Source organism: Nerophis lumbriciformis, linkage group LG07, assembly GCF_033978685.3.
Source record: "Nerophis lumbriciformis linkage group LG07, RoL_Nlum_v2.1, whole genome shotgun sequence".
Lineage (NCBI taxonomy): Eukaryota > Metazoa > Chordata > Actinopteri > Syngnathiformes > Syngnathidae > Nerophis > Nerophis lumbriciformis.
The window spans coordinates 33759034-33779378 of NC_084554.2; the positions used below are offsets into that span (position 1 = coordinate 33759034).

The 20345-nt window shown below is 40.4% G+C and overlaps 1 protein-coding gene across 3 annotated transcripts in view; it reads right to left on the reverse strand.

The window, feature by feature from the left end:
- Positions 1-9407: 9407 nt before the first annotated feature.
- xkr9 (XK, Kell blood group complex subunit-related family, member 9) overlaps positions 9408-20345 on the reverse strand; it is a 37346-nt gene continuing 26408 nt past the window's right edge. For all 3 annotated transcript variants that reach the window (XM_061965415.1, XM_061965414.1, XM_061965413.1), the window contains 2 exons: positions 15670-15878; positions 9408-11523 (listed from right to left, as the gene is read on the reverse strand). In XM_061965415.1, coding sequence (XP_061821399.1) covers positions 10898-11523; positions 15670-15878 — 835 coding nt within the window. In that variant the 3' untranslated portion in view covers positions 9408-10897. The remainder of the gene's footprint in view (positions 11524-15669; positions 15879-20345) is intronic.

Sequence of the window (20345 nt, forward strand, 5' to 3'; positions counted from 1 at the left end):
ACAAGTCACCACCTCATCACAGGGCCAACACAGATAGACAGACAACATTCACACTCACATTCACACACTAGGGCCAATTTAGTGTTGCCAATCAACCTATCCCCAGGTGCATGTCTTTGGAGGTGGGAGAAAGCCGTAGTACCCGGGGAGAACATGCAAACTCCACACAGAAAGATCCCGAGCCTGGGATTGAACCCCAGACTACTCAGCACCTTCGTATTGTGAGGCAGATGCACTAACCCCCTCTTCTAATCTAAACTGAGCAAGATTAAATTGAACAGTTTTTCGAAACTTTAAAAATATGATCCTTGAATGACAGAGTATTGTCCAACACCCGCACTAGATATTTCATAGATTCTACTTTAACTTATACTTGGGGCGGTATAGCTCGGCTGGTAGAGTGGCGGTGCCAGCAACTCAAGGGTTCCAGGTTCGATCCCCGCTTGTGCCATCCTAGTCACTGCCGTTGTGTCCTTGGGCAAGACACTTTACCCACCTGCTCCCAGTGCCACCCACACTGGTTTAAATGTAATTTAGATATAGGGTTTCACTATGTAAAAGCGCTTTGAGTCACTAGAAAAACAGCGCTATATAAATATAATTCACTTCACTTTTCATACATTTTGTCAAATTAACAATTATATCTTCCAGCATCATCCATTTGGCCATTTTTTTCCATTGCACTCTTGAGTACTTGAACAGGGGGCCCAAGATTGAGCTCTGGGGTACCCCTACTAGCTGTCTAAAATAGAGACATGGTGCTCTTAATTCAATACAGTGTTTTCTGATTTTCAAATATGATTTGAACCATTTCAATGTACTGTATGTGTCAAGATGTTGTGAGACGATAATTTTGATAAAAGACGCCCTGAAATATACACTTTTTGTGTACCTAAAGATGTGTCCTCTTCGGTAGCGAGTACTCTACAAGTCCGTTGGTGTGATACTCATTTGTTCCACAGTCAGGGACAGTCAGAGAGCGTAAGGTTACTGTGCATTGTAGGACCACACACACACACACACACGCACACACACACACACACGCACGCACGCGCACACACACATATACATTCATATATATACAGACAGAAAACAGGAGCCATATTTGTTTTGGGCACACTCCCACACCACACAGGATGATGGATTATACACTGTTGCTGTTTATTTTAACTGCATTGGAATATGAAGAAAATGGGTGTAAGACCTCCCGCTGAGTGGATGTAACGTAAAATTGCATATCATGAATGAGCGATGGGTTCACACAGGAAAAAGTACCGGGATTGCAATCACACACACACACTCACACTCACACACACACACACACACACACACACACATAGAGATCTCCAAGCTTGTCTTGATTAACATGGTCCGGGAGAACCCCAGCGTGTTTTTCCTTGTGCGTCATGTCCTGGTCCCCCCAAGCAGCTCAGTGGAAGCCATCAATTCTACTTTGTCTGCAGTTTGTCTCTTTGAGTTTTTCACTAATCCGCAGCGTTCATTGATGGGCTGTTGGCCTCGCAGGAAGTGCTGAGTGACGACGGCGGGATGCTTTTACTTCTTTTTAACATGCAGCGTAGAAAATGCTGCACAAAAGTCTCGCGCTGACGCTCACTCTCCTGCTATTTTTATATATATTTGACGTTTTGTTTTTTTCTATCGTATGAATAGTTATGATACAATACCAAAATTATGACTAGGATTAATGATAAACAAACCCCGGGAGGGACAAGCAGTAGAAAATGGATGGATGGATGGACGGATGGATGGAGTTGGTTAACATAATTACACAAATAAAGATTTAATTTTCAGTCCTATTGTTCATCTTTGCCATCACTGGCACAATATTTTTTTCATCCTGAATCACCATAACAGATGTTTAAACATTTTGGCCTGCGATGTACTTAACATTATGGAATATTAAGGATGAAATGTATTTTATTTTGAAGTAATTGACTTTTTTACCCTTGTAATTAACATGAACAAAAACAGCAGTGAACTCACTCCACGCTGACACTTAGCTACTAACACACATGGTTTACCTGATTAATTAAAAAATAAATTGCATCAAAGTTTTTAATCTTTAAAAAGTTTTGCAACAGAAAGTGCTTTACAGACTTGAACACAATGCCCTGATAACTAAAATATACATTTAAATCCGAATCGTGATTCTTATTGATTCCGACTCAAAATCAACTGATTTTCAAAATCACATTTAAAAAAAATAAAATGTATTTTTTATTTTTGTCATCGCAGCATTAACTCGCCACATATATCGTGATGAATCGACAAACGATTCTGAATCGATTCATCCCCCCGAGAATCTAATTCAAATCGAAACGTGAGTCCTAGTAAGATTCACATCCCGACTAATGAACCACCACCCCAACCCACGCACGCACGCACGCACACACTCACACATTAATGCATGGTGATGAGCAAAAAAAAATGCGAAGCACGAATAAATATGAATCTTTTTTCCCCCTCCTTATCCTAGAGGCGCCCCCTAGAGATTGATGCCTTGACCCATGGCTAGAACCACCATCTTAAAAAAAAAAAAAAATTATACTGTTGTCCTACTAATATATATTTGTTTTGTTTTTGCTCTAATTGCTACATCTCTCCTAAATTGATTGATTGATTGAAACTTTTATTAGTAGATTGCACAGTACAGTACATATTCCGTACAATTGACCACTAAATGGTAACACCCGAATAAGTTTTTCAACTTGTTTAAGTCCGGGTCCACGTTAATCAATTCTTAGTACAAATATATACTATCAGCATAATACAGTCATCACACAAGTTAATCATCAGAGTATATACATTGAATTATTTACATTATTTACAATCCAGTGGGTGGGATGTGGAGTGGGGTTGAAGTCGTCTGATAGCCCGTAAGTGAGGTCCACCTCAAACAGTATGTTTTGGTTTGTTTGTTTTTTTGCTGGAAGGGCCCATAACGTCCAGATGACCGACATTTCACTTAACCAGTTATATTTATTAAATGTCACTGGCATAATATAAATTAGTACTAACTGGGTTCCCTCCGGGTAATCCGGCCTCCTCCCACCTCCAAAGACATGCACCTGGGGATAGGTTGATTGGCAACACTAAATTGGTCCTAGTGTGTGAATGTTGTCTATCTGTGTTGGCCCTGCGATGAGGTGGCGACTTGTCCAGGGTGTACCCCGCCTTCCGCCCAAATACAGCTTAGATAGGCTCCAGTACCCCCTGCGACCCCAAAAGGGACAAGCGGTAGAAAATGGATGGATGTATGCACTTGGAACACCCCGTTTCCATCGCCAGACTCAATGTCGCCACTCTTGGTGTGACGTCACCGACAGAACCAGTACTTATTTCCCTGCAGCGTGGATAAAGGCATGTAAAATTAATATTTTGATCACGTCATTGCATGTTTTTGTCACCCTGGTCCATGATTCTTTCAAAACGATATGGTTAACATTTTGAGCAAAGAAGAAATGTGAAAGAATTGCCATTTCCGGACTTCTTCTGCTCTTCCATAGACACCATAGCCCAGACCTGGGCAAATTAAGGCCCGGGGGCCACATGCGGCCCGTTATGCTTTTCAATCTGGCCCGCCGGACATTCCCAAATAATTTGTTTAGATCTTTAAGATAGAAAGTGGAGCTGCCATTATGATGTGCAGTCATGTTTTCTAATGACCGTAAGTCTTCAACTATATAAGTATTTCAATGGTTGGAATCTGCGATTTTGGATGATATACTAGTTACTATGGTAATCTAATTAGTTACTATGGTCATCTAATTAATTACTATGGTAATCTAATTAGTTACTATGGTCATCTAATTAGTTACTATGGTAATCTAATTAGTTACTATGGTAATTTAATTAATTACTATGGTAACCTAATTAGTTACTATGGTCATCTAATTAGTTACTATGGTAATCTAATTAATTACTATGGTAATCTAATTAGTTACTATGGTCATCTAATTAGTTACTATGGTAATCTAATTAATTACTATGGTAATCTAATTAGTTACTATGGTCATCTAATTAGTTACTATGGTAATCTACGTCACAGCAGCTCAGACGAGGCACCAAGCAGTGTGGGAGGGAAGCGTTTCCACAGACGCGGAAGGAGATTTTCACAACAAAGTTCTAAAGCTTAGTGATATATCAGATATATCAGATTGTAGGTGGGTTTATTTTGTACACTTCGCGTTCATATTTCACTGTTTGTTGCATTTTTGTTGCGTTTCACTTGATTGTAAAATGTGTCGATCGAAAGGGGGTGTGACGTTCATATTTTGTCAATATTAAGTGTTTTATCCTTCGTAGAAAAATGTAAAATTCCATTACGTTTTTTAAGGCGGTTTGTCATAACGTTTTTAGCATTCAATCAAACATTATTGTGAAGTTTTGTATTAGTGTTCCTAAAAATAGATATACCGGCCCCCAGACACATTTTTTTCTCTAAATGTGGCCCCCAAGTCAAAATAATTGCCCACGCCTGCCATAGCCTGTGTTTCATGCAAAATACTATCAGCTTACTTTCATTTTTCTTGGTCTGCTCTTCATTTGCCAATTTTCCACAGGTTCTTTTTCTGCTCGACCTCGAGGGCGCTCCTGATTTTCAGGTTTGCATTTGGATTGAGTCTTTTAAATTTCTTCCATCCAATCGCCCACCAAAACGCTTAGTCTTCTAAGTCAGAATCATTAGTGGCCTTGTGGTTAGAGTGTCCGTCCTGAGATGGGTAGGTCGTGAGTTCAAACCCCAGCCGAGTCATACCAAAGACTATAAAAATGGGACCCATTATCTCTCTGCTTGACACTCAGCATCAAGGGTTGGAATTGGGGGTTAAATCACCAAAAATGATTCCCGGGCACGGCCACCGCTGCTGCTCACTTCTCCCCTCACCTCCCAGGGGGTGATCAAGGGTGATGGGTCAAATGCAGGGAATAAGACAATCATTGGAACTTTAACTTTAAAATAATCACTGCAAATGTCACGCCTCTCGCTTGGTTCATCCCTTTTTGACTTAGTCAATTTAACAGGAGAGGTCCATCCTTTTCTCCTATTTGCATCATTTGGAAATGTATAAAGGCTGACCCCTGCAACAATGCATCTGACAGACATATTTGATAATTCCTTTAAATTCTGTGTGAAAATAACATGATTCAGGTTGAAGACACTACGCTACCAAAACACAGACTACGCAATATGAAATTGCCTCTAGACTTTTGAAGGTGACGTCAGCAGGCTGATGCAGGCCTGCCTAACATTATGGAGCTAAAAGTGGGCGTTCGAAATGTGCTATAACTCATTAGAAAACAAGCCTAATATCACAACTCAGTCTAATTTGGGGGTAATTTTATTCATTTTTAGGTCCAGAACTATGAAATAAGTGCCAATGTTGTCAGCATTAGAGGGCCCTTAAAGGCCTACTGAAACCCACTACTACGGACCACGCAGTCTGATAGTTTATGTATCAAAGATGAAATCTTAACATTGCAACACATGCCAATACGGCCAGATCAGTTTACTAAAGTGCAATTTTAAATTTCTCGGTATGATGACGTCAGCGCGTGACGTCGCGGATTGTAGAGGACATTTTGAGACAGCATGGTTGCCAGCTAATAAGTCGTCTGTTTCATCGCAAAATTCCACAGTATTCTGGACATCTGTGTTGGTGAATCTTTTGCAATTTGTTCAATGAACAATGGAGACAGCAAAGAAGAAAGCTGTAGGAGGGAAGCGGTGTATTGTGGCCGACTTCAGCAACACAAACACGGCCGGTGTTTCATTGTTTACATTCCCGAAAGATGACAGTCAATCTTTACCATTGGCCTGTGGAGAACTGGGACAACAGAGACTCTTACCAGGAGGACTTTGAGTTGGATACGCAGACACGGAACCGTGAGTACGCTTCCAAACATTTGATCGCTTGCCCGTACGTGCGTGCCGCTATGTGCATGTCACGTACGTGACTTTGGGGACTTTGGGGAAATATATGTGCTGTATGAACTTTGGGGAGGTGAACGGTACTTTGGGCTGTGGGATTGAGTGTGTTGTGCAGGTGTTTGAGTTGTATTGGCGGGTTATATGACGGGAGGGGGGAGGTGTTTGTTATGTGGGATTAATTTCTGGCATATTAAATATAAGCCTGGTTGTGTTGTGGCTAATAGAGTATATATATGTCTTGTGTTTATTTACTGTTTTAGTCATTCCCAGCTGAATATCAGGTCCCACCCGCCTCTCACAGCATCTTCCTTATCTGAATCGCTCCCACTGCCCTCTAGTCCTTCACTCTCACTTTCCTCATCCACGAATCTTTCATCCTCGCTCAAATTAATGGGGAAATCGTCGCTTTCTCGGTCCGAATCGCTCTCGCTGCTGGTGGCCATGATTGTAAACAATGTGCAGATGTGAGGAGCTCCACAACCTGTGACGTCACGCTACTCGTCTGCTACTTCCGGTACAGGCAAGGCTTTTTTATCAGCGACAAAAAGTTGCGAACTTTATCGTCGATGTTCTCGACTAAATCCTTTCAGCAAAAATATGGCAATATCGCGAAATGATCAAGTATGACACATAGAATGGACCTGCTATCCCCGTTTAAAAAAGAAAATCGCATTTCAGTAGGCCTTTAAAAGGGTAACGTAAATAAAAGTCTGCTTACAGCGGAGCCAGTGAGAGGTCCACAATTCCGCCCATTAAACCCAATAGATAACCATCCAAAAAGCGCCAACAATACTCCATGTACATTTTGTGACTTGAATATTAACAAAGTATAAGTGATATTGTTATTATAAGCGCTAACGCAGACAAATTATTTATAGCAGCGCCGTGATCACGAGCTTGTGTGCCAATGTTTACATCATTGACTGATGAGCTGTTTTGTCGCTTCTTTGTTCGTCAAACTTTATTGCCTCTCACCTGGATAGTAGAAGGATGAGGACGTATTCCAACAAGTTGGTACATTTTGACAGCCAATTTAGACCCGGGAATGGCAAGAACGACACGAAAAGAGGCTTGGTTCCATCTCACTTTACTTTGCGAGGATTGTGAGACATTCTTCATTGAAATGGGAATATATGAACATCCCATCAGTCAGCATCCTAATGACAGCAGACCTTGTACAGTAAGCGATGTTTTATTATGTTTGTTGCTCTCATGAAGTCTGCAGTGAGTAATAATCAGTGATGTTGAAAAGAAAAAGCAAACGTGATGCGTTTTTTAAATGAATGCGCCGCGCATGCTTAAAATGATCAAAATACATATTAAATGTTATTATAAATGTGCCTGTTACTACTTTCCATATATACTTACATCATGTATATAAAACCTTAATGGAGATGTTTGGGTGTTTTTAATGGCTTCATAGGTGGAGTAGAGCAGCTCCCAGTGGCTTTTGATCGCAATTGATATTTAGAATGTATTAAAAAAGAAATACATCGGTCGTCATGTCTTTCACAATGATTGTGAATGATAGGCAAAATTCCCCCAGAAATGCTGTTCCCCTTTAAGACGAACGCATTTTTTTTTCAAATGTAGAGGTGGTTATCATCACAGTTTCCTCTTTGCCATAAGTTTTGGAGTCAATCCACTGGTTTTCAAAGCTCACTGGTCTGATTACTCACTTGATTACATACTTTTCCAGATATTTTGGGTCAAACTCCTCCAAATTGTGCAATTTTTGGGGCTTTCCGTCGGTGGTTAATTCTCCGTTTGATGTGCAGTGTCCTGTGTTGCATGAGACGTATTTTCAGCACCCTGTGAATAACGCAATGCACACTCCAGCCCACTTTGTTGTACTCTTTAAGCCCGCTCTCCAATCCCTCACTGCCTGGACTTATTTAGCTAGTGAGCAATGCGCCTTGATTAGAGAAACGTTAGCGCTGCCATTTCAAAGATGCTGCCTCAATCACTTATTTACCTCCCCGAATCCAGGGAATTCTCTGCGCATGAATGGAAGCTGAGCACAGGTCGTTGCTAATGCATTGAAGGTGCTGGTAGTGCAGCAGCGGCAGTGTGGTAATTAAAGACATGCAGCATTACAGGCCTTCATTAATCATGGCTTCCATGCACTTTGAAGCTTTAATGAAAAACGGCCCGGCTATGCATTTATTGTGTCTGTACAAATTTTGGGGATCGTACACTCCCAAACGAAACTAAGGTATAGTGATAGCTTACGTAGGGGAGGGGTCATAGGTCACGAGCACACTTGAGTGGTATGTTTTTAAATGTCCCGAAGATCTTTACCACTGTGGTGATAAATCTTGCACTGTCAGCGATGACGACTTTCTGGGGTGAAGATCAGAGAGGGAGATTAGCGGCTGTTACGCTCTCTGCGCCAGAAATGACGGCAGAGTTGCTTTTACCCGGGGGGTGCATGGTTCACTCCACTTGTTCTATCTCACTGCATCGTGACGGCTCCCTGGCGGTACCGTTTTGGGCGAGTCACAGCCAAAATTGTCCATTACGGATTATTGGACACATGTATCTTGCCCCAATAAAAGCACTTTTGGCAGGCGCACATTGCATTTGTTCTGGACCAAAGAAAGCACAGGAGAGGGGAGGATGCTGGGTCCTCTTATGTGTATGGGGCCAATGTCCTTTAAAGGTTTAAACAGCCGGTGTTTTGGATCTTATCCAACTTTTGATAATACTGTAATGTACAAAGTTTAAACACAATGATGTCATCGCTTTTATTGTTGTTTCTCTGACAGTGGCAAACATGGTCTGAGGATGAGTGAAAGAGCCTCTTGCTTGACCCGTCAAGAAAATAACATGGACAATGCTGCAACCTTGTGGTGAAAGTGTGTTACAACTCAAACGACCTGCAGAAAACAGTCATAAAAGTTTAGTAATGCTTGATGCATTTCAAAGAGTGTGGGGCATGCTTCTATTGGGGGCCGAATGGGACATAATTTAATAAATTCATCTTTTAATACTTCCATGTGTCAAGAATGAAATATAATTGAAATTTGATCAACAGAAAGGTTATAAATTGTGTCATTATTTTTTATGTAAAAGTTAATTAACTATTTAATCATTATTGTTCAATCATTTAATTAATAGTGGTTTAATAATTTCACGATTTCCTTATTTCGAACAGATAAAATAAATTCATGAAATGCCATCAGACAGGTTCAGGAGATATAATATGTAATTTAATCATGAAATAATAAAATTGTAAAATAATTAATTACATTGTTAATTTTATTAAATGATTAAATATGGAAATCATTAATTAACTTTTTAATCATTTAATGATTTCCATATGTAATCATTTAATATAATTAACAATGTAATCAAGGGAAATCATTAATTCACTTTTTAATCATTTAATGATTTCCATATTTTTAATCATTTAATATAATTAACAATGTAATTAATTATTTTACAATTTTATTATTTCATGATTAAATTACATATTATATCTCCTGAACCTGTCTGATGCCATTTCATGAATTTATTTTATCTGTTCGAAATAAGGAAATCGTCCAACCATCCATCCATCCATTTCCTTCCGCTTATCCGAGGTCAGGTCGCGGGGGCAGCAGCCTAAGCAGGGAAGCCCAGACTTCCCTCTCCCCAGCCACTTCGTCCAGCTCTTCCCGTGGGACCCCGAGGCGTTCCCAGGCCAGCCGGGAGACATAGTCTTCCCAACGTGTCCTGGGTCTTCCCCGCGGCCTCCTACCGGTCGGACGTGCCCTAAACACCTCCCTAGGGAGGCGCTCGGGTGGCATCCTGACCAGATGCCCGAACCACCTCATCTGGCTCCTCTCGATGTGGAGGAGCAGCGGCTTTACTTTGAGCTCCCCCCGGATGGCAGAGCTTCTCACCCTATCTCTAAGGGAGAGCCCCGCCACCCGGCGGAGGAAACTCATTTCGGCCGCATGTACCCGTGATCTTGTCCTTTCGGTCATAACCCAAAGCTCATGACCATAGGTGAGGATGGGAACGTAGATCGACCGGTAAATTGAGAGCTTTGCCTTCCGGCTCAGCGCCTTCTTCACCACAACGGATCGATAAGGAAATCGTGAAATTATTAAACCACTATTAATAAATGATTGGACAATAATTAAATGATTAAACATTAGATATCGGTTTCCATTTAATTAGATTAATTACACATTTAATAAAACATTTGGGTGTAGTTTTAATTACAATTAGTTAATGTCACATTTAGGTCATTATTCAAATATTATTTTTTTCCCATTTCACCCTCCATATGCTTCTCTTCGTCAGGTGCCATACGACTTCAAGGTATAGCAGCTCGGAAAAAACTATTTTAAAAGTTACAAACACTATGCAATATTTTTAAATGGTTGTAATTTAATATAAAATGTGTAATATTGACAAGCAGTAGAAAATGGATGGATGGATGGAATTGTATACATACATAATAAATAACTATATGTATATTATAATTTGTAATAAAACATGTAGTTAGTACGTTTTGGCTCACAGTTTACATGTGAAGGAAGGAATAATTTTGGGTTGATTGTAATAATTATATTTATAACAAATATGTGGTCTCGTCAAACATTGACACACATTTTCTTTAAATAACATTATCAAGTGTATCCAAATGTTTGGCTTTCCCTTTAGACAAGGATACTGTAACTACAATCATAACAACAAGATTAATAATTAACTAATTTCTTAGCAATATTAGTCTCCTCCTTATCACATAGCAGACGGATAACAATGTGTACCGTTATTAAATATGAAATACTATAGAAGGCTATTTACATTGACTAAAGTTCAATATATTGCACAAAATGTTGCATCATGCATAATGATGTAAACCTCAGGACATGAGATAACTAACAGCAGCGTATATTATGTCATATATTTACGACACTTCTTCACGAGTGACTGTGTGCATTGAAATGTGCATCAAGGCTGCAAAAAGTGTCTTATCCTCCCAGTCTCTGCTTCCTTTTCCAGTCCGTCCACTTCGTCGGCCTCATGATTCTTCTTCTTGGGGTGCAGGTAGAGGTAGTACAACACAAGAAACAGAAGCCCCAGCACGGAGCCCCCGAAAATAAACCCGGTGATGGCGAGAAAGTACGTGGCCGTCTGCACCTCAGGCATCAACAAAGCCAAAAGTATCGGCGTCACCATGTTGATAAGAGAGTAGAGAAAGTAATAGACTGTCATGGCTAGTCTAGTGTCCTGACCTTTCACGTTAAAGAACGTAAACGTGAGTATGAATCCCACCACGGCTCGGTAGAGTATCTCATGACCTCTGGTTGTGCAGAAGTTGGTTTGAAGCAGGTGTGACCATATTGTTCCCAGCAGCCACAAAATGGCCAAGGCCATCACGCTGTAGGGACTGAGCTTCAGGAGGAGGCTGTAGCTGAGAACGTGGCTGCTGATGGTGCAGACCTTGTATAGCAGGTAAATCACAGTAGGGAGTCCGGAAGGCATCTCCTGGACATGGTGGAGGGACCTCCGCAGGCAGCGGCGATAGTCCACCATGGCCCAGGCGATGTTAAAACAGGACATGACCATACAGGAATCTGAAAGACAGCAGACCGGACCATTACAGATGTTGGTAACTGCTATCATACCAAGTGTTGTAAACTTGAGTAGGAGGGCACTACTGGTGTTGTAGTGTAACAAAACCTGATCCGGGCAATGGATCATGACAGCCACAACCACGTCGTACTAAAGGAAACGCGTCGCAGGCTGGCGCAAATCTTCTTTGATCGAAATGTTGAAAGTTAAATATTTATTCTGCACATTTTAACAGTATTGGAAAACATTAACAATGTTTGTGTCATGTTTGTCCTCCTATATTAACCATATGAAAACAAATATATGTTTTCTCCACAGCTTTTTACATTTTCATACATTTTTTAAAACGCTCCAGGGAGCCACTAGGGCAGCGCTAACAAGCCTGGGGCCGCGGGTTGCCGACCCCCGGCCTAGGGGCATATTTTCAACACTTCACCATGGCACTATATTCTAAAGTCAAGGGGGAGGATTAAGAAAGAGGGGTAATTTGGATTGAGCCTAAACTGAAACTAAGTCAAGATCAAGACTGTAAAGGAGTTAAGACCTAGTACAAGACTGAGACTCCATGGTGTTACGATCAATCAATTTTAAGACTTTGAGAAGTTAAGACTAAGACCAAGTCAGGACCAAGACTGGGGAATTGAGACAAAGTTGAGACAAAAAGTGAAAACCACGTCAAGTCCAAGACTTTGAGAAGTTAAGGGCAAATCAAGACCAAGACTTTCAGCAGTTAAAACCAAATCAAGTCCAAGACTTTGAGGAGTTAAGGTTAAATCAAGACCAAGACTTTCAGCAGTTAAAACCAAATCAAGACCAAAACTTTGAGGGGTTAAGACCAAATACTTTTAAAAGTTATGATCAAATTCAAGACCAAGACTGTGGGGTGCTAAGACCACATCAGGACCAAGACTAGGGAATTCAGACATATAAGACAAAACGTTAGAACCAAGTCAAGACCAAGACTCTTGAACTTAAGACTTTAAGGAGTTTAGAGCAAGTCAGGACCAAGACTTTGGGGTGTTAAGACAAAGTCAGGACAAACAGGACCAAGACTAGGGAATTGAGACATATAAGACAAAACGTTAGAACCAAGTCAAGACCAAGACTCTTGAACTTAAGACTTTAAGGAGTTTGGAGCAAGTCAGGACCAAGACTTTGAGGTGTTAAGACAAAGTCAGGGCAAATACTGGGAAATTGAGAGAGAGTTAAGAAAAATGTTAGCACCAAGTCAGGTAAGACGTTAAGGCACTAAGACCAAATCTGTTATGATCTGTTGCACCACGGCCCCTTTTTGTTTACCTTCTGTTGCTAGTAGTGTTCGTTACACATGACTGTTTGTTGGTTTTGTTGCTTGTTTTCACGTTACCTAATCTCAATGCTATGTTGAGTTAATACCCAAATTGTGGGTTTTTTCGCCCTGTGTGTTGAAATTCAAGTAAAGATTTATCATACCTGCAAGCTGGCTGAGGTCCTCTGCATCCTTTGAAATCGCAAATACTTCACAACATGCCAGCATATGACAAAATCAAGTCCAAGACTTTGAAGAAGTAAGATCAAGTCAAGACCAAGACTGTGAGGTTTTAAGACTAAGTTGGGACCAAGATTGGGAAATTGAAACAAAGTTAGGACAACAATTTGGAACCAAGTCAAAACCAACACTTTTGAGTTGTTAACAAGTCGAGTCATAGACTTTGAAGACTTAAGATTAAATCAAAACCAAGACTTTGAGGTGTTAAGACCAAGTCAGGACCAATACTATAGAAATTAGACAGTGTTCAGGCAAAAACTTAAAACCAAGTCAAGACTATAAGACTCTTAAGTTGGAAAGATCAAGTAACATTTAAGACTGTGTGGTGTTAAGACTAAGTCCAAAACTTTTGAGTTGTGATCAAATCAAAAGCAGAATTTTTAGGATTTAATACCGAGACTGCAGAGTTGAGACCAAGTGAAGAAAGACTAAGGTCTTCCAAGTTAACAAAATGCCTTTTTAGTTGAGACTATTAACAAAATGCCTTTTTAGTTGAGACATAGTCAAGAACAAGACCAAGGGAATGTGAAACCAAGTCAGGATTCTGAGGAGTAGAGACCAAGTCTCAGCCATGTCGCTGAGGAGTTCAGACCATGTCAACAACAAGATTCCAAGGAATTGAAACCCAGACATAAAAAACGTTGACGGATAAAGGAACAATACTGAGGGAATGTGAAACCAAGTCAAGACGAGGGATGATATTCGAACCCGGTTCTCCCGGTTGTCGATAAGAAAAGAACCAATTTCATGGACTCAAATCCCTTTTTGAGAACGGGTTCCCGTTATCGAGGCCACTATAGTAAAGAAAAAGAGTTGGTTCTTTATTCGAATCCCTGGGAATGAATCCCGTCCCACAGGAAATGCCCTGTGGCACGTCCCAGGAAATGACATAGCTCAGTCATTAGGCGGCAGATACAGAAGCAGCAACAACAACGGACCGGAAAAAACGCCTCAAGGCATGGCTTCATTTTACGAAAAAATACGACGAGGAAACGGCTATCTGCAATTATTGCCAGGCTTCGCTCTCATGTAAGGGAGGAAGTACCACAAGCATGATGAAACATGTTCAGGCCGTACATAACCTGAAGGTTAGAGAAAGGTGTCGTGGAGAAGCAGCGACAGATATCACGAAGCACGCCCCTCTTCCTCTGCTTCAACTTGCAGCGCCAGTTTCAGTGATAGTGCTGGTGAGTAACTAATGTTAACTGTTGCCGGTTAATTTCCATATCTGCTCACTCGTAGCTTTTAGGCTAAAATAACATTACCTCTTATGTCAACCAGAACTGCAGTCGTGTTAGCTAGACTAACGTTACCTAAGCATAGTCAGTGGCTAACGTTAACGTTAACGTTAGCCTTTTTGTATGTGTCTGATAACGTTAACGGTATCTTGTAGCCTACACCACTCCAGAGTTCGCAGGTCTGTCTAATAAACTAGTGCTTTCTTTCTTTCTTTAGTTTATTTCGTACATGAACACACTTACAGCATAACACATCAGTTTCATATCATTTCACTTTACATCATGTCCGAAAAGGAGTAGGAAGAAGTAAAGCTTATTTAATCCTACCCCTTACCCACTTCAGAGCGTTTACAGATATATATATATCATTTACTGACCTTTTTATAATAAAATAACATCTGTGAATTAGTATATACAACAGTTTTGTAATATGTAATTAATTAATTCAGTCATTATTAATATACTGAGATGAAGAATATCTTATTTTCAATAAGGTTGAAAGTATTTCTCATAATTCTTCTTTGTACTTTGTAAGCACTATTAATTTGAACAACCTCTTAAAGTGGATCATATCAGTACAATGTTTAACTTCATTACTTAATCCATTCCATCATTTAATTCCACATACCGTACTAATGCTAAAGACACCCTAGTCTTCACATTCAGCTAATTTCCCCCCTAATTCTATGCTGTGTCTGTCCCTCATTTTCCCTCCAGGACAAGGACGTGCAGTCATTCCTGGAGGAGGCCACACTGATGGACCCCAGAAGGATGTTCCAATAGCAGCAGAAGTGCACTTTTTGGAGAGCTGTATTATTTTCAGTTTTGTGCCCAAGGGACTGATTTTATTTAACACTATATTATTATTTATACACCTATAGTGATCACAGAGACAGGTTGTTTTTGTGTTACTGTAAATATTTGTTTTTCTGAAAAATCCCACTTGATATACTTTGGGTAACAACAGTCAATATTTATTTATTTTATTTTATTTTTTTAGGGGGGTAACAACAGTCAATATTTATTTTTATTTTTTTTATTTTTTTTTTCTTATAAAACAAAAGTGAGCTTTTGTTAAACCAAATATTGTGTGTGTTTTTTTCCATATACAACAACCTATCTGGATTCGATAAGAGAATCGATAAGGAATCAGTTCGATAAGAGGATTCGATAATGGGCTCGAATTCGATAATTTCTTATCAAACATCATCCCCAGTCAAGACCAAAGACTACAAGAGGAGTAAATATCAAGACAAAGCAGGAAGATTCCAAGGTAAGACCCTCTAAAAATTGTATTGAGACCAAGAACATAATTTATGTACTACTAAAACAATGACCAAAAATATAAGACCAGGTTTTATATTCACGTCTTTGACACCTACACTGCATGATGGAGGCGTCGCCATGGTGCAGTGCTTTGTAGATCTGCAATAGGAGTTGGGGGACACTCTCCAAAAAAGCCTCAAACAGTTTGAGCATGCTGAGGTCGGTGGCTTGACAAAACAGACGATGGTGCACTTCCTTTGTGTCTTCCTCATCGGGGCACTTGATCCAAACCACATGGAACCCAGTTTTGATCAGTTGGTAGTACCTAAAAACAGTAGAAAAAAAGTGATCAATCACAATCTAAATTTTATAGGTTGGTAGAGCTGTTTTAACATAAAGAGATTATGTCAACTTTTTTAAAAAGTCGAGAAATGTTTACTTTTATTTAACCGCATGAAATATGTATAGGTCCGCCACCAACCAGTAAGATTGCTGAACCCCATGAAGTGCACAAATTAGTCATGTCCCTTCAGCAAGAAGCTTGGTGAAAAACTGTGTTTATATTGGTGAGGGACCATTTCACGCAAATCCAACCAAAAGTGAGTACAACCTTGAACCATTTTTACTGCAGTACAACTTTTCAGGGGAGAATTCTAGAAATGACGCTTGTGTATACTTTGTATTAGTCAGTGTATAGCTAGTATATGAAGTATCATTTCCATAATAATGTCTTTAAGATTAGTTTAGTTTACTAGTTTTTGTCAGGCTTGTCCCTGACAGTTTGGTCAAGTTTTAGTTTTTTCTCTGTGTTTGTTTTATTTCCTGTCAGCACTCTTATTTTGGTTCAGTTTCCTGTTTGTCTCTCTGAGTGCTGTCCCCTCAGCTGTGGCTGATTGGCACTTGGCCACACCTGGTGTCAATCAGCCAGCTGCTATTTAGACCTGCTTTGACCTCCAGTCAGGGCTGGATTATTGTAGTGTCTACCTGTCAATGTCGCTAATGATTGTCGAGGTCACTGTCATTTCTACCTGTCGTGTCGAAACGATATCGTTACAGCTCTTACTTGCCAACCTTGAGACCTCCGATTTAGGGAGGTGGGGGGTGGGGGGCGTGGTCGGGGTGGGGCGGGGGGTGTGGTTAATATATATATATAAGAAATACTTGACTTTCAGTGAATTCTAGCTATATATATATATATTATTACATACATATATATATATATATATATATATATGTATATTTATATAAATAAAAGAAATACTTGAATTTCAGTGTTCATTTATTTACACATATACACACACATAACACTCATCTACTCATTGTTGAGTTAAGGGTTGAATTGTCCATCCTTGTTCTATTCTCTGTCACTATTTCAGAACACACACATTATACAAATATACATTATAAAATCAATAAGAAAACGGGAGCTCTAATTTGGGAGTCTGAATTAGGATCAGAAGTTCCTATATAAACATTGCGTACTCACGTCGCCTTTTTGTATTGATTACTGCAGCTGTGCACTGGATTCATTCACAAATACAAACTACAACTCACAAACACTTTGGAGCTAGGCTCCACCATCAGAATGTGTACTTAAACTTATAAAGATCACATGGATATTATTCAGTGAGTTGATTCACCAAAACTAACCTGTTATACAGGAGGAAAAAGCACACAGGACGTTTCAATTGTTCACAGACTGGTCGCGCTCATCAGAATGACAAGACACTTCCGATCTGCAGGTGATAGCATTCAATTGGGAAGAAACGCCCTACTGCCCCCTACTGACCAATGTGAATACTGATAAATGTGTAATGACAGCTCCAAAAACGAATTCAAACCACAAAATAAAATAAATAAATCAACACAAAAATGTGACACATTATGGGTGGGTCACATATGCATGTACAGTAGATGGCAGTATTGTCCTGTTTAAAAGTGTCACAACATTGCTGTTTACGGCAGATGAACTGCTTTACGGTAGACGAAATGCTGTTGTTGTGTGTTGTTACCGCGCTGGGAGGACGTTAATGAAACTGCCTAACAATAAACACACATAAGAAACCAAGAACTCACCCTCGATCATTAGCTGTTTATATTGTGGGAAAGCGGACGTGTGAACAGGCTGTCAACACGTCACTCAGGTCCGCATGGAGCTGGAGGGGGCGTGGCCTCCAGCTCCGCCTGAATTTCGGGAGATTTTCGGGAGAAAATTTGTCCCGGGAGGTTTTCGGGAGAGGCGCTGAATTTCGGGAGTCTCCCGGAAAATCCGGGAGAGTTGGCAAGTATGTTACAGCTACTACCTGTCGTGCTACTACTTGTCCTTGTACCTGTCGTCTTAGCGGTAAGCTGTTCCTGTTAGCTATTTGTAGTTTTCTTTCTCCTAGCTCTTTTGTTTCATGTTTTCTTGTTAGCCATTAGCTGTTTCCAGTTTTTTCTGTTTGCTGGTTCCTGTTTTCAGTTTTGGCTATTCATAGTTCCTGGTTTTTATTTTATGAACATTAAATCATGTTTTCCTGGACAAAGCCTGCCATCTCTGCATCTTGGGGTTCGTCAACAACACACTCTGACAGATTTCAGCATAAATAATTTTTAATTTGCTTCCGGGGCTTCATGTTAGGGGTAGTTGTCGTGATTTGGAGATACAAATGGAATGCACGAATGCAGCTTGAAGGTAAAATAATATTTGATTACACCAGTAGTCAACTAACTTTGCTGGTATAGCTTTGGCTGCAGCTTTTGGGAAGTTGGAAGTCACTCTGGATAGCTTTGACTGCAGCTTTTGGGAAGTTGGAAGTCACTCTGGACGCAGCTTGAGTCATTGATAGTTGCGGGTGGTTAACTGTCTTCGCCTTTGAAAAAAAATCCATGCCGGGCTCATCCACCAGCATGTCTGCATGATCCAAAGTCTGTGGGGGCGTGGCTGCGCGCCCCAGTCGCTCGCGCTTTCTTGCACGTGCCTTGAGCACTGGTGACGTGGCGTCATCCTGTTCTTCAGCGCTTGAGCTACACTATTAATAGCCCAAGCCGTGAATGAAGAGGCAAAGTGGTGAATGGGTTTCTCGTATTCAACACCTTTTGGAGAGGAAGGGTGCAGGGCTTGAGCCCCCTGCAGCAGAGGAGGTTGAGTGGGCTGCGCGTTGTGACAAGAGTGATGAAGATGGCTTTCGACTTTGTCGACCGTGTGCCGGCTCGACACGTGGCCAAAGCGTTTTATTAAAGAAAGGATGATTCACCGGCCCCCCAGACAATCAACTCCTCTGTTGAGACCAACGCTTCCAATTCCTTGAGCACTTTTCTCTGAAATTCTTCATCCGTGTGTTTCATTGCGAAATCACTTGTTGGCTCGGGAACTCTGTCACGCTTTCTGGGCCGCATGCTAGCGGTAGTTGTCGTGATTTTGAGATGTAAATGGAATGCACGACTGCAGCTTGCAGGTAAAATAATATTTAATTACACCACTGGTCAAACTCTATAAACAAGCAAACTTTCGTGCAGGGATGTGCACGTAAAACAGAACACTACTGCACTAGGAGCGCACAAAAAAAAAAGACTATGCGGAAACTCAAAACAAGGCTACACTTATGGTGAGGGGTGAAAAGAACAAACAGCGTGCCACAGCAGTCAATTCTCGAGCGCGGACTAAAACGCGAGGCTGGCGTAAATAAGCTGTTGGTTACGGACTCAACTACAGTGGACCTAACAATGCTCTGAGGCAGGAGTCAACCTCAAGTCGCTTCAGAAAGGACAAACTAAAACAGGAAAAGAAACCAAAATAAGAGCGCTAGACCGGAACTAAATCATCAAATACAGGAAAATGCCAACAAACTCAAAATAAGGCTGGTGTGACAAGCCGTGACAGAAAGTTGATTTTTTTTCTCATGTGATGGCTGAGATATAATTGTAAGTTTTTTCCTTGCAGTAATAAACATGTACTTAGCAGTAATAAACATGTACTTTGTTGTGGATTAATAAAGCTTATTTTGCCCTTTCTGTTTGCCATGTTCGGCAGATGCTTTTCTCAGTCTTTGTGTTTAAATTTGTTCACTAATTACTTTTTCTTCAATAATTTTCTCTTTTATAATTACAGAGGGAAAATCACAACGATGCATTGCAACTTGCCCCTTCAATTCAATTGCAACAAAAATCTAAAAAATAATTGCGCTTTTTGTTGCAATTTGTGCAAATTCAAGCATCTCAAAAAAGGCCCACAGGATCCTGGTGGGACTGACACATTTTTGTCAATGTACAAAAACGTTTAATTGAAGATAAAAAATAAAGTTTGTTAAAATCGATATTTTTGCGTCTTGTCACCTTTTTCCTCACACACAACACAAACTGGGCATTGTCAGAACCCTACAACACAGAGCTGATAATGTTCCTACCAGCCCACAGGCCAAACAGAAAGAGCACAGGCATTTTAGGGAAGCCCTCAAAACCTGTGGCTACCCCAGCTGGTCGTATGTGAAAAGTGCATACAGTTCCAGAAATAACAAGAACAGAATGGATGAGGAGGAAAAAGATGACAGGCGCAAAAATATTGTTATTCCATATGTATCAGGTCTATCTGAGAAACTCAGAAGAATGTTTAACCAACACAACTTCCCAGTACACTTCAAACCAGGCAACACCCTGTGACAGAAACTGGAACATCCTAAAGACTGGACACCCCACACCCACAAAAACAATCTGCTGTATGTTATCCAGTATAATGATAAATGCACTGATTCATATATTGGGGAAACAAAACAACCACTAATCGACGCATGGCACAGCACAGACGGCAAACTCT